The following is a 13,798-nucleotide window of genomic DNA, read 5'->3' as shown; positions in this document are numbered from 1 at the left end:
TATTGTGATCTTACCCAACACTAGTTTTCTCATAATTGTCTCATCATAAAGCTTGATGACATCAGTCACTTAATCAATCAAGTGGCCACCACAATGGGCTGTTCCAGTTGAAATTCATACTCCCATATGGAAGACATGACCTTAATCTTCCACACAGGGAGTGTGAATTTCAAATGAGGTTAGCTGATTAGTGACTCCATTTAAAATCTACACCCTCTGTGTAGGAGATTAAGGTGATGTCTTTCATATAAAGTGCCTAGATTCCAACTGGAATAGCCTGGAAAGTTCTCATCATAATTTTATGACAATGTCCGACCATCAAGTTGAAATAAGACAAAATATAACTCGCTATGAACTTGGGGATGAATTTTGTTGTACAGTGCAAGAATATAACTTGATCTTTGCAATAGTTGTTTGTTTCTCGCCAAATCTATGCCGTGTAAACATAACCAATTTTTGAGAATCAAGCTATATTCACACAAATTTTTCACAAGAATCTAATCTTTGCAAGAGTCGATTCAGGGATTCTCACCAAAACTCTTAGTCCTATTAACTTATCAAAAGAAGATGAGAATTTGATCGGGAAACAATTCTTATAGTACATTTTCCGTTTCTTATTATGCCGTAGAATTCCATCTGCAAGCATATGCCTCTTAATTAGTGGTGGTGGGTTTTTTTTACGAAAGAGACGAAAGGCAGACACCCTCACAAAAATATTATTTGGCTGTACAAACATTAATTTTTGTAAGACGAATCTATTGTAATGTTGTTGTGGAGGATGTCTGCCTTTAAAAAAAACCACTAATTTAGAGGCACATATGCTTGTAGATGGAATTCTACGGTATTCTGTCCGATTGTAGTAAGATGAGTAGTGATTGAAAGATTCATAAAAAAAGTTTGTTTGCAAGAAGCACAACAAATTCCTTTTAAACAGCATGATTTTTCTTCAAATTATAATTCACTACTTGCATGGTTCGGCCATTATGCACAATGTGCAAGGAGAGCCTCAAACTGGCAGCACAACATGAATGAGAATAGAACCAGTCATATTACATTGTGTGTAAAGTTATGTAATTATTCCTTTCATGTAATGTCAGTTTGAGGCTCTCTTTGCACATAGTACATAATGGCGGAACCGTGCAAGTAGTGAATACATTTTCTGTGGCAAAACAATGCGACTGATAAATTTCCATTTAAACAATTCTAAAAATACGATCATCCATTTACTTATAGGTTTAATAGCACATACCTGTATTGTGAATAATTTTCCAGTTTATACTGGATTCTGTAGAACATTATTCATAAATCATCTGGAACTATTATACAACTTTAAACACTCAATGTCAAAAAATTGACAAAACAATAACACTTTCCAACAAGAATTTTGTAAACTCGTTCCAACTTGAATTCCCATCAAATATGTAGTTGTCCCAACATCTCCTACTCTTTCTACAATATTGGAATGCAACCCATTCTTAAAGACATACCCCAGAGTGCAAGTATGAATAAAGTAGTCATAATCTATTCAGGTTTCCTTGTCATGTACCCTTAAAGAATATACAGTACAGCGTTCTTCTCACAAATAACATTCAAATCCCTCTACCACACAAATCCTAGCCTTTTAGAGGTATTTGCTGAGCTTCCAACATGAGCATACTTCATCTCCTCAGTACTAGCTGCTTGATAATGAGGAAGTTCCACACCGCTATTATCATCGACCAAATAACTGGGCCGCACACCACCTTTGCCTTCAAACACTGGCCCACGACCTCCCCCATGTCCTTCACGCGCTGCCTTTTTCAGCGGATAGGTATTACGTCCACCTTTGTCGCAGTGATTGATAACCTTTTTAGCATATTCCTGGAATTGTTGTTCCTCAACAGCCAGAAGATCCAAATTCTGTTTGTCCATTTCTAATTTTTCTTTCTCTGCCTGTAGAACGACGTCTTGCTTCTCATCCATTTGTTTCACGTGGAAATCTTTCAATCCTCGTGCTTCATGCTTCTGCTTCTTGACCTTCTCCAACTGTTTCTCGGCAAACAACTTGTCAGCTTCCATTTTGAGTGCTAGAGCTTCCAATTCTCTTCTTCTTTCTTGTCTTTGAGCTTCCTCTCTGTTTGGCATGGGAGAAAATAGATGTGTTCAAGAGATTAACAGATGCTCACAATGTTTAAGAGAATGGAATTCACTACCAGATTCCTATTGCTGCCACCCCAGAGGTACACTGCTGCCCAGATACTTTGCAGTTACCAGTGCAGCACCAATCCCAGTGTGCAAATTAAGTGGTCATCCGGGCATCCTGACGCCCAGATTGCTTGCGGATGACCAGATATTCACTGCAGGTTATCTGTCGGATGCCCATGAAAATTTGTTTAGCGTTTTGGAGTGTACGGATGACCAAAAAATTTTGGCGGGTGACCAGATTTCATGATCTTGTCATCCACCGGATGACCCTTTTTTTCTTAATTGGCACACTGACAGTCCAGTCCAGTACCAGTGTGTGTACATATACTGTGTACTTTTGAAGTAGCTTCACTGCAGTTTACCTCTGGGGTAGGACCAATAAGAATCGGGTAGTGTAGTGTTAGTATTATTTGTAATAAGGTAATGAGTTGAGGGATCCTAAAGACCTATTTATTTAATATCTTATAATCCTGAAATTCGTTCAACAAGTTACTTCTTGTATGTCAACTCATTTTGTCCAAGCCATTCCCCACAAAAGCAATGAGCATCTGGTGATGGAATTATATCTGCTTTATAACTTAATACAATCACCTCTTGTGCTGTTTAGTTCTGTGCCAAGTTAGTTCCATATTTTGAAACATTTGAACTTATTTCAATATTTTGCCTGAAATTCCATTAATCCATTCTGCAGCATACACACAATGCTCGCTTGTTTGCCCCCCAATATAAATGGGTAACACTAACAGATCCATTTCATTACAAATTGACCTGGCCCTTGAATAGATGGCTGAGTGCTTGCATTGAACATTCTGGGGATTAATTATCCAGAAAATAGGCTATGACAGGGGTTAAAGAGGTATCATTCCTTCAAAAAAATGGCTCTTTTTATGCTAAAATACATTTCAATTTCCAAAATTTATGGCCACATCGCCTTTTTCTAGTCTTAAGAATCTTGTAGGGGGCAGTTATCGAGGTGGGGTGTTTAGTAGGTTGGATGTGGTAGATCCTTTATACATGTAAGCTGTTCAGATTTTTTTTCATTTATGTCCCATTTCCAGAATTCCAGAATTTTCCAGGAGATAAACATCCTTGCATGCCACTTCTTAAACATCCTTGCACATAATAATTTGCTTTTGCTTGTATATAAATGTCTTCACAACCCAGGACCAACATATTTGTTAAATTGCTTATCACTGTATGTTACAAAGAGACTGTAACTCCAATCTTACAATCATCTTCGTCTAAACTATCCCATGACAAGAGTCTGAGCTGGTGATATAAGCTACCCGTCTTTATCCGACAATCTTCATCTACAAATATATTCGAGAAAGTGCTTAAGGGGGTACTACACCCCTGCCCAATTTTGTGCCTATTTTTGTATTTTTCTCAAAAATTATAGCGCATTGGGGACAAGTAAAATATGTATATTATAGGGGCAAGGACTACAACTACTGCACTGGAAATTTTATTTCAGCACAGACAACAGTTGTGGAGTTACAGTCAAAAATGAGGGAAACTCAATATTTGATCAATAAATAAATAACTACTTGCTTTGAGTTGCTGAATTTTCAGTACAGTAGTTGTAGTCCTTGCCCCTATAATATAAATATCTTACTTGTCACCAATGTGCTATAATTTTTGAGAAAAATGCAAAAATAGGCAAAAAAATTGGCCAGGGGTGTAGTAAAACTTATTTGTTCCCTTAATTGTACTTTGTATTTTAAGATGTATCTTCAAATGTAGTTTTAAGTGATAGTATTAACATATTTTGTAACCGCTCTGAGCCTTTTGGAAATGGCACAAATGCTCTTTGAATTGTATTGTATGTGATTCTCACCTTTGCTTCATTTGTTCCATCCTATGTTCTGACATCTCTGTGAGGGTCTGTTCAAATTGACTTTGTTTTTCATACATCTCCTTCTCTCTCAACGCCTCCCTTTCAGCTACAGCTAGGGCAATACGGTCATCTTCATCATCTGCCTTGGCTTTGAGTTGAGAGTCAAGTTTGTTGACCATCTTGTTTACACGATCTTGCTTTTTCCTTAAAAAAACACATTTTGGGTCAGAATAATTATTAGTGAGCTATCTTGTTAAAATAACACTTTGATGAAAGATATAGTACACATTCGTAATACTTGTTTGAATACAATGGCTATTTAAAGTGGATTAAATATGAAAAGTAATAAAGTGCACATGTGCACATTGTGCAGCTATTTAGAGCGGATTATATGAAAAGTAGCCTGTGTGTGCACATTACAGTATGCCATTATAAAATATTCATCACTGGACTATTTGTGAAATATGGAAGGATATTGTGTATTGTGAGCCATGTCTTTATGTTCAACATTGTTGTCGTTTAAATGGTTGCTTTGTGTGCTGTGGAAACACACATGGATCCTGAATCCTAATGGGACCAGGCTCAAAGAAAATGCTCAAGCCAGGCTAAAAAGCTATTTAAGCATACTGGCCATTATGGAAAGAGAAGTGAGAAACAGATTTGAAGATAAAGGACAAGAACATTGGTTGCTCATGTTATAATTGCATGCAAGACACTTTATGTTTCATGATGTAAGTAAATCAAGTTGCACAATATCAATCTTCATTTCAGAAAACACCAACAAACTGGATGAGCACATCGCCGACTTGACTGGAAAGAATCAGTGAGGAGCAGACACAACCAATTGTTTTCAGTTAAAGATTGTGAACAGAAATAAAAATATTATTAACCTTTTATAATACTAATACAGAATAACCTCCACATCTTGTGTTATAGGGTTAGGATTATGGTTTGGAATAGGGTTAGGGTGCAGAGGGTATCCTATAGTTAATCCAATTTGTATCATGAATATTGAGAAATAAGTTGTGGCTAAATTTTTAATAATGGACATTATTTCAAGACTATGTGATGAGATCAAGAGGAAAGTATCTAAAACACAAAGATGTGAGTGATTCTCCAACTTTAAAAACAGACAACTTAAGAATGTAGTTATATTTTAGAATAATTCAAAATCAATATTTTCAGCGACATTTAGACTCATTCTTCTTGATCAGTCACATACACTACAAGATTCCTATTGGGTATGCCTGCATAGGTACACTGTCACCAAGGTACTTGCCTGGTACTTTGCAGTACTAGGGGAATACCAGTGTAGTACCAGTGCAGTACCACTGCTGGTGCGTCCTGTACAGTAGCAGTGTTACTATGTAGGTGCTTTGTTTGAACCAGTCAGGTACCTTGGCAACAGTGTACCTGAGCAGGTGGCCTCAATTAGAATCTTGTAGTGTACATGTAGACATCATATTCAAACCAACACTTACTGCCAGAGTTCCCCCTCTCTCTCCTTCCTTAACTTTGTCATCTTCTTTTTAGCAGCAGCAAAAATTCTGATTTCCTCCTCCTCTTCTTCCTCCTTCTGTTGCTCCGCAGCTCTAATAAGATCTCTGTTGGCAACAGACTGAAGATGGGAGTTCATCAGGTCTTCTTTCTCATTTCTACGGATGGCTTCAATCTTGGCCTTCTCTGTGTTATAATGTTGCACCTGTCTCTTCAGCTCTACGCCTTCTTTAAAGTCTGCTTGCTGCTCAATCTCAGATTGGTTTACATGCTCTTTCATTCTATTAATAGGAGAGAAGCAATTGAATGAGATGTGTTAGATCATGAGTAAGAATAAAGTATGTAAAACCTGCTTTGTAATGGACTTAAAAGCCATAATGTACGACCTCATAATATGAAATTGGTAACATTTATTGTTGGCATATTTGTAATGTTTACACATGTCCCAACTCACACCTCAATAGAATCTGCCTAATTGGTTGCATTTGTAAGGGCAACAGAGCAATTTTGACATAATGTCATAATTTGCCCCCCCCCCATAGAACTAGAGCTGTGTTAAACGGTCAAAATAGCCAGTGGGGTTTCATACCCTTTACCTTGTAATTTTGGTTTAAAATGGACAGACAAAGTCACAAAAGTGGTTTCAAAAAATCCAACATAGCAATTACCGTCTTCATTCCTGTAAGTATCCAGGGCGCTTTACAAAGTCATTTTGGGTGGGCGTTTATTTTTTACCTGGTTTACCTAATTTTTTCGTAAGGGCCATTTATTAGAAACAAATTTACCTACAGTTTGTCCACTCTGAAGTACAAAGTGACAACGCACGCGTATACAGCACGTTAACAGTGCGTAGTGCTGCGTCTCTGCTGCAGGTATGCGTGCCTTCAAAGTCGGCACAATGTGTGCGTCCGCGTCAGTACTTTGTACTTCAGAGTAGACTGCCGTAGACTGACTGTATAGGTGTTATAATAAGGTCCCGAGATGTTCTAGTAGCTTTTCTGTTGCAGTAAATGTATTGCACAGGACTTCAAATCCTCAAGCTATTTCACTGTATCAACGTCCATCAGTCACTTCAACTTTAATGGTACCCTTTAGCAAATTGAAAATACCCTGGGTGGGCACTTATTGGGGTATGGGCGCTTATTGGAACGTAATATGGTAGCTTGTTTTTCTAAAAATAAAAGCATATAACATAGCCTTTTCCTGAACAAAAACCTCATGATGACTTACTGTGCTTTCTGGAAATTAGCAACAACTTTTCTGTCCTTGAGAGCTTTTATGGCCTTCTTCTGATCCTGAAGGATGCCTTCTTCCAGTTCGTGTTGATATCTTTTGAGCAGCTCTATATCTTTTCCCAGGTAGGCTTTCTGGCGGGCTTGTTTCAGTTTAATCTGTTCTTCTCTTTCTTTCAATACTTCTGTTAGCATTAGAGCACCCTGTTAGTAAACAGTTGACAAAATGTGAATATTAATAACAGTAGAGTTAGCATAGATACACATGGGAAGTATGTATACTGCACCATTATTAGCTTATTGGCTTAGCTGTCACCACAAAGCCACATGAACTTTTCAGCAATAAAGAGCATTGGAAAACTGAACGGACTGCATTTTATTTTACAATATTTTGAGCTTGGTATACAACTTGAGTTTGTCCATGGTTAATTTGAGATTTTATGTTGAAGTTCGCCTGGCAGGTGGATCGTCTCGATCGGAAGGTCGCCTAGAGGTTTTTATCCAGGGTTAATGGGGAATAGTCAGTGGAGGATCGACGTAAGTTTTCTGTTGAAACTTCAAGTGATCGTTATAAAGGAGACGCGCCGAAAAAGTTATAAACTGAGGTTTTAATCTCAGGGCAATGCTAGATCTAGTTTTTTTTCTTATATAGATTTAGGTACAATGTTATGATACTAACAAGGAATAAAAATAAACAAATTCATTTACTTTCAATACACCTGCACTATTAGTCAATCATACAAAAAACATTTTAATGGAAATATAAAATAACTTACATGGAATCCTTTAACTCTATCAGTCTGATAATATTGTAGTGTCTTAGCCTGCTCAATAGCCTCTTTCCTTCTTGCAGCTTGGAATTTGGCTTCCTCAATGTCTATCTGTACCCTCTCTTCTTCTTCCTTTGCCTCACGAATTTTACGAGCCTCTAATTTCTTCAATCGCTGACCCTGTTATGGTTTTGAACAAAGAGAGAAATTATGTGTTTAGTGCCCAATTCTTTGTGTATGTACATCTGTCTACATCAGGGCTCCAAAATTAGGCCTGTTACAAATATTTGTCATAAAATATCTGTCATAATGGTGTAGTAGAATCCATTCAAAATAGATCTCATAATCAAATAACTAATAGTGAACATTTTCAACATTACTTGCTGAAAGTGACAAAATGCTACCATCAAAGCATGAAAAAACAACTAACTATAGCTAAAATAATAGTTTCTCGATCATGAGAGCTCAATAGGCACGCAATGACAATTGCGTCGGCGTACAACGCCTACCACACACGCTTTGGGTAGCGCTGCATTTCCTGTACGTGCACAATCGATCGCGCTATCGTGTCATTCCACTAAACTTGCGACATTACACATCAGTGCACGCAGTACATTTGAATATACTCTCATGATCGAGAAACTATTATTTTAGCTATAGTGTTTCGAACAGTCAGACAGGAGATGGAATTCAAGAACTAATTTTGTCATGACATTAGCAGAAATAATGTCCTGTCTTCTTAAAAAATACAGGTTCCTTGGTTGGCTTGCTATCAAAATTGATTTCCACAGTCCACCACTAATTTAGTTCCTCTTGTTTCACTCATACATGTCGTGAGAGGAATGTTCAGGTACAAATGACAGATATCACATGGTTGGATTTACGTTGTTTACCTCAACATTCCTCTCACTGACGTGCAACTGGCTGGCATATTGACTGGAGACATACAAGCTATATCAAAATGATCATTGGGACCCATCAGTTTTGATGGTTATTGAAATGCATGTTTCTTCCAAAAGCAACATTAGATCCTCTTCAAATGACCATTTATTGTTATATGACCATTTATGACATTAATTAACAAAATTACGCGGATTCTATGTTGCATTTTGATACAGCCTGCACATGTACAGTCGACTATGGTTATACCAATATACTTACAGGAGCGCGACTAGAGAAATTATTTCATGCTTCGGGTTTTATCGGAATTACTCAGTATGAAAAGGTCTATACCAATACTTACAGCAATTGTGTTGCTCCAATTTTTAACTAGGTCTTTTGACTGTTGTTTGAGTGCCTCTTTCTGTTCTTTTTCAGACCTGATTCTTTCTGATTCCCGAGCGCTGCGATCGAGTTGTGCTTGAATACGATTCCAATCGCCTTTAGAGAGAACTGTAACTTGTCGTAGATCTGAGCCATCGGGTAGAATCGTTCCAGAGGGCTGCAGGGGCATACTAGAAGTCTGAAATGCACCAGACATATCTGGCTGCTGTGCTGGAGAATTTCCTGTTCAAGCAGAATCAAGAACAACAAATATGTGAAGTTTTAATAAAAAAGAGATCAACCAAGTATGGAAGATTATAATGGTCCATTGGGCAAGACTGCAACTTGACAAGAGTGTTGTGCAAGGAAGAATGTGTGTGGAGAGAATGGGCGTATCATAATGGTTATGGTAAAAGCTGGTTTGTGTGCTTTAATTCTCAACTGCAGCTCCTGCCATTGCAACATCTTTGGTTGCTCATGTCTTCGTATACAAAACCCATGGAAAAAGTAAACTAAGCTCACAAATTGGTAGTCCATTAGACCTAGCCCCCAATGGCCCAAAATCTTGCAACTTTTCCAAACTTTGGGACAATTCAGGCGAGCATACTTTTGCTCATAACACAGTGGTGCCAATTGTTAACCTACATACATATGATTGACCCCTCATTTTTTAAGTAAAATGATTCTCTTTTCAATATCATGAAAACAATGTTAGCTGAAATTATTAAATGTCAAAATTTTATTAACATGCATGCTTGGGTGCTTGGTCTGATGCTTTAAACCAAAAACATTTCAATCAAAAACTGCTACTATATTAATCAAATTAAGTAATTCTTGGCCAAACTGGAACATGCGCGTTGTGTCCATGTAGTGTACTAAGCGTGTACGCAGTGTAAGGCGCATGTATACTTTCTTCTGTACCGTGCTATATTCCAGTTTGGCCAAGAATTTAATTAGATTATAAGTACTACTAATGCCAAAGCCTTTTTGTAAATCATGAAATAAGTGAAATTGTGTAAAATGTGCAGTGATTTTGTGGAGCCATCAATTATGTCGGTTGGCATGATGTCACATGCAATTTGTGATGAATCGCTTCATCGCATTGGTTGGTTTTACCGCAGTGCTCGAAATAACACATGCATACATGCACAGATGCATGTAACTTTGATTCTGTGCATGTAAAATTTTGCCTGTGCATGTAAAATTTTGTGAAAATCAGCTAATATTTAGGAAAAAATCAGAGTTGTGCATGGGAGTAAAGTTTTATTCTGTATTTCGACCCGTTTTACCGGGATTCGGCTGTTCCATCTTGCGCTATCTGACATGAACTTGAACTTGAAGGGGCACAGGACATAGATAAGATAGTCACTAACCCATGCTAACACTAGAATTAAAGGCCCAAACCAAAAGGAATTTACATGCAGAAGTAACCGGTAAGTGCTATTATACATGTAGATGGAACAAACCCGACTGAGAGAATCGTCGGTACCGTATTATACCGAAAATATTAATTTCTTGATCCTGAGAGTATGGGCGTACTGCGTGCACTGCATAATGTCGCATCGCAAGTTTAGTGGAATGACACGATAGCGTGATTGATTGTGCACACACAGGAAATGCAGCGATACCGTGTGTGGTAGGCATTGTATGCTTGACGCAATTGTCATTGCGTGCTGATTGAGCTCTCAGGATCGAGAAACTATTATTAAATATTTTAGCTATAGCACTCGGCCTGCCCTTGTGATGATCTGGTTTTTTCTTGATCTTGATCTTGATGTTGACACTGCCCAACACTCCTTGAGGAGCCACACGGATAGGATGATATGCACAGGGTTCGATTTACTTTGAAAAACTTGCAATTGCATAGCAATTTTTAGCGAAAATATTATTTAGGTGATCATGGTGATGACCTGATGATGTTCATTACAATATTAGCATATAAAATATGTTTACATTGTAAAATATTGCTATACATGCTGGCTCTGAGCAACGCAAACATTTAGAATAGAATCTACTCAAATGTCTCCAAATGAGGGACACGGTTGAGTGACTCCAACGCATAGTAATTGCTATACTTGGTACTTCAGTCAAGTATCTGAAGTGGATGATGACATTGGACAACAGTTTATGAGTGGATTGAAGGAGATGAGTACACAAAGAATGCTGGGTGTGCAGTCACTTATGAAAATAAAATCAATTTTACCCTAGTAAGGCTGGCATTTTCGGTCGGGTGGCGGGTATTCGCCGAGATTACATTACCGGGGTTTTTTTTAAGTTTTTAATTTTTTCGGTTTTGTAGTGTCCCTGAACCTAGACCTAAATGCTAGGATCATTCATGGTTGACCTAAAAAAAAAAAAAAAAAAAAAAATTTTTCAAGATGTTTTGTATTTTTAATATGAAAATTGATCATTTGTATTCATGTCATAGTCTATTAATGATTTCAAAATGCATTGAATTTGAATTTTTTTTTTTTTTTTTTAATGCAATTTGGTATTCGGTTACCCGCCCGAAAAAATCTGGTGGTACCCGGTACAAAATTACCGAAAATGCCAGGCCTAAACCCTAGTCTAAAAGTTTTGCGTTGAGGAAAGCCAACATGATACAAGCTGATATTTATGTAGCAGGTTGTCCAAAATGGGGAGCATTTTGCTCCACGACACAAGTTAAATCGAACCCTGGCCTGGATATGCGCATGCATGCGGTCTGCCTTATTCATGCAATTTGTTTCTTGTAATTGTATACAGGCCCGTACGCAGGATTTCATTTGGGGGGGGTGCTGATTTTGAAAAAGTGGACCTTTTTTTCCAAATTTTGTGAAAAGTGGACTTTCTTCCTAAAATTTGGACCTTTTTGTCCAAAAAGCGTAAAAACCCTGATTTTTTGGCTCGCACACTGGCGCAAATTCTGAAAATTTTGGACTTTTTGTATACTTTTCCAAATTTGGGAAAGTGCGTCGCACCCCTGCATACTGGCCTGATTGTATAGCCAAAATAATAAATTCTTGATCATGACTCAAGAGCCAACTTGGGTACGCACAGTTATTTGCGTCAAGCGTACTACGCAAAGACCGGCGCTTACGGCGCAAACACAGCTTTTGAGAATTGACCAATCACACGGTCGTTGCTTGGTCATGCAGATCGCGCGATCTTGTTATTTTATGAAAAGTACGCTGACGCAGAAGGTACATCCCGTCATGTCATGATCAAGTATTTATTATTTTGGCTATAGTTGTATTCCCATTTCATTTGTTTTTGTGTTTTTTTTATTTTGGTAGTTGCATATCCTGAATTCAATTTCACATTGTGTTCACCATGTGTGCCAACAATTCGACTAATATAAATCATGAAATAATGCATGTGATCTGCTTCATTGCCTTGCCTTGATTTTTTCCGCGAAAATGAGACTTTTTGCTGAGAGGCTAAAAAAAAATTTAAGCTTACCTCTTGACAGGCCTTTTCTCCTTCCATGTCGCACTAATTCTTCTGCTTGCGACATACTTGTGAAGCTGAAATGATTATAACTTAATTATTATTAGTTCTAACCATATAACATTTACTATTTCGCTATAATAATAGAGTCGATCAAAAAAATCTTCATCGATCACTCTCAGCTCAGCTGAAAAGTTTACCGGAGTTTACGCGAAACCTGCGAGTTGCCAGGAGACGGAGTTTCTAAATTAAAATTGTCGATTTCAGATTTCGCTATAAATACAGCTTTTAATTTCAACAAAAGCCTAAATTTAAATTGTAAACTTACTAGTTGGATGGTAAATTTCATTTTAAACAGTTTCAGTGCAGATTAATTGGGTTAATTTTTGTGCAAAGAATTTTATAAAATAAAAACAGGAATCTACCAAACTAGTCTCGTTTGCATATTTCATGTACATGTAGGTGCCTAACTGGTCGGTCGATAGCCTGGTCCAGTCAGTGAGTCAGTGCATGAAATTAAAGGGGCATTTCGTGATCCACAGCCTCATCCCCCACTTTTCTCAAAAAAGTTGAGATTTTTATATCACTGGAAACCTCTGGCTACATAATGTTTATGTACAAAATATTTCTTGCAGATTAATTCGTTTTGCAAAGATATCGTGAAATTTGAATTTCGTTCTGGTGCACCAGAACGAAATTACAATCGTGTCTATGGAGCAATATATTAAATCATGCATAACTCGCAAACGCAAAATCGGAATCAACTGAAATTTTGGGAATAGGCTTTTTTCGTGGATAAGTACTGAAAAATGTCATAAAAAGAGGATGCTAGGATCAGGAGTGTTTCGTGATCCTTGCATCCTCTTTTTATGACATTTTTCAGTACATATCCACGAAAAAAGCCTATTTCCAAAATTTCAGTTGATTCCGATTTTGCGTTTGCGAGTTATGCATGATTTAATATATTGCTCCATAGACAATGCGTTGTAATTTCGTTCTGGTGCACCAGAACGAAATTCAAATTTCACGATATCTTTGCAAAACGAATTAATCTGCAAGAAATATTTTGTACATAACATTATGTAGCCAGAGGTTTCCAGTGATATAAAAATCTCAACTTTTTTTAAGAAAAGTGGGGGGATGAGGCTGTGGATCACGAAATGCCCCTTTAAATCTCTACAACATTTGCATGAATCATGGTCAGTGGGCTGTGCAATAATCCCGGGGGGGTCACTCCCATTGTGGCCTGTACACCATCCGCGATAATCAACTTTTGAAAAGCACCCTAAACAAGGATTTAACCCTTGGCTAAAACAATACCCTAAACAGGGATTTTTTTCCCTAAATTTAATTTCCGCGTATTAGCAATTGCAATTTTGCTACCCTTTTTCCCAATATTTCACGTTTTTGACACCCTAAACGCGTTACGCGCGTATCGTGCTTACCGACAAAAACTACCCTTTTACGCGTTTTCATTATCGCGGATGGTGTACAGGCCACAATGGGAGTGACCCCCGGGGCAATAATTATGAGCCTGGGGTAGTGGCGTAGCGTGGGTCATCATATTGGGGGGCACCGACCATGAT

The 13,798-nt window shown here is 37.7% G+C and overlaps 1 protein-coding gene across 1 annotated transcript; it reads right to left on the bottom strand.

Moving 5' to 3' along the window:
• Positions 1-669: 669 nt before the first annotated feature.
• On the bottom strand, positions 670-12,430 carry LOC140151100 (cilia- and flagella- associated protein 210-like). The gene is made up of 7 exons (XM_072173315.1): positions 12,225-12,430; positions 8,764-9,026; positions 7,527-7,700; positions 6,749-6,954; positions 5,503-5,799; positions 4,022-4,225; positions 670-2,113 (listed from the first exon to the last, which is right to left on the bottom strand). The coding sequence occupies exons 1-7, from the start codon at positions 12,277-12,279 to the stop codon at positions 1,600-1,602; spliced, it is 1,713 nt and encodes a 570-aa protein (XP_072029416.1). The 5' UTR covers positions 12,280-12,430; the 3' UTR covers positions 670-1,599.
• Positions 12,431-13,798: the final 1,368 nt, after the last annotated feature.

This window comes from Amphiura filiformis, chromosome 4 (assembly GCF_039555335.1).
Source record: "Amphiura filiformis chromosome 4, Afil_fr2py, whole genome shotgun sequence".
Taxonomy (NCBI): Eukaryota; Metazoa; Echinodermata; class Ophiuroidea; order Amphilepidida; family Amphiuridae; genus Amphiura; species Amphiura filiformis.
The sequence above is the reverse complement of the archived record's forward strand: the minus strand, read 5'-3'. Positions and strand labels throughout refer to the sequence as shown.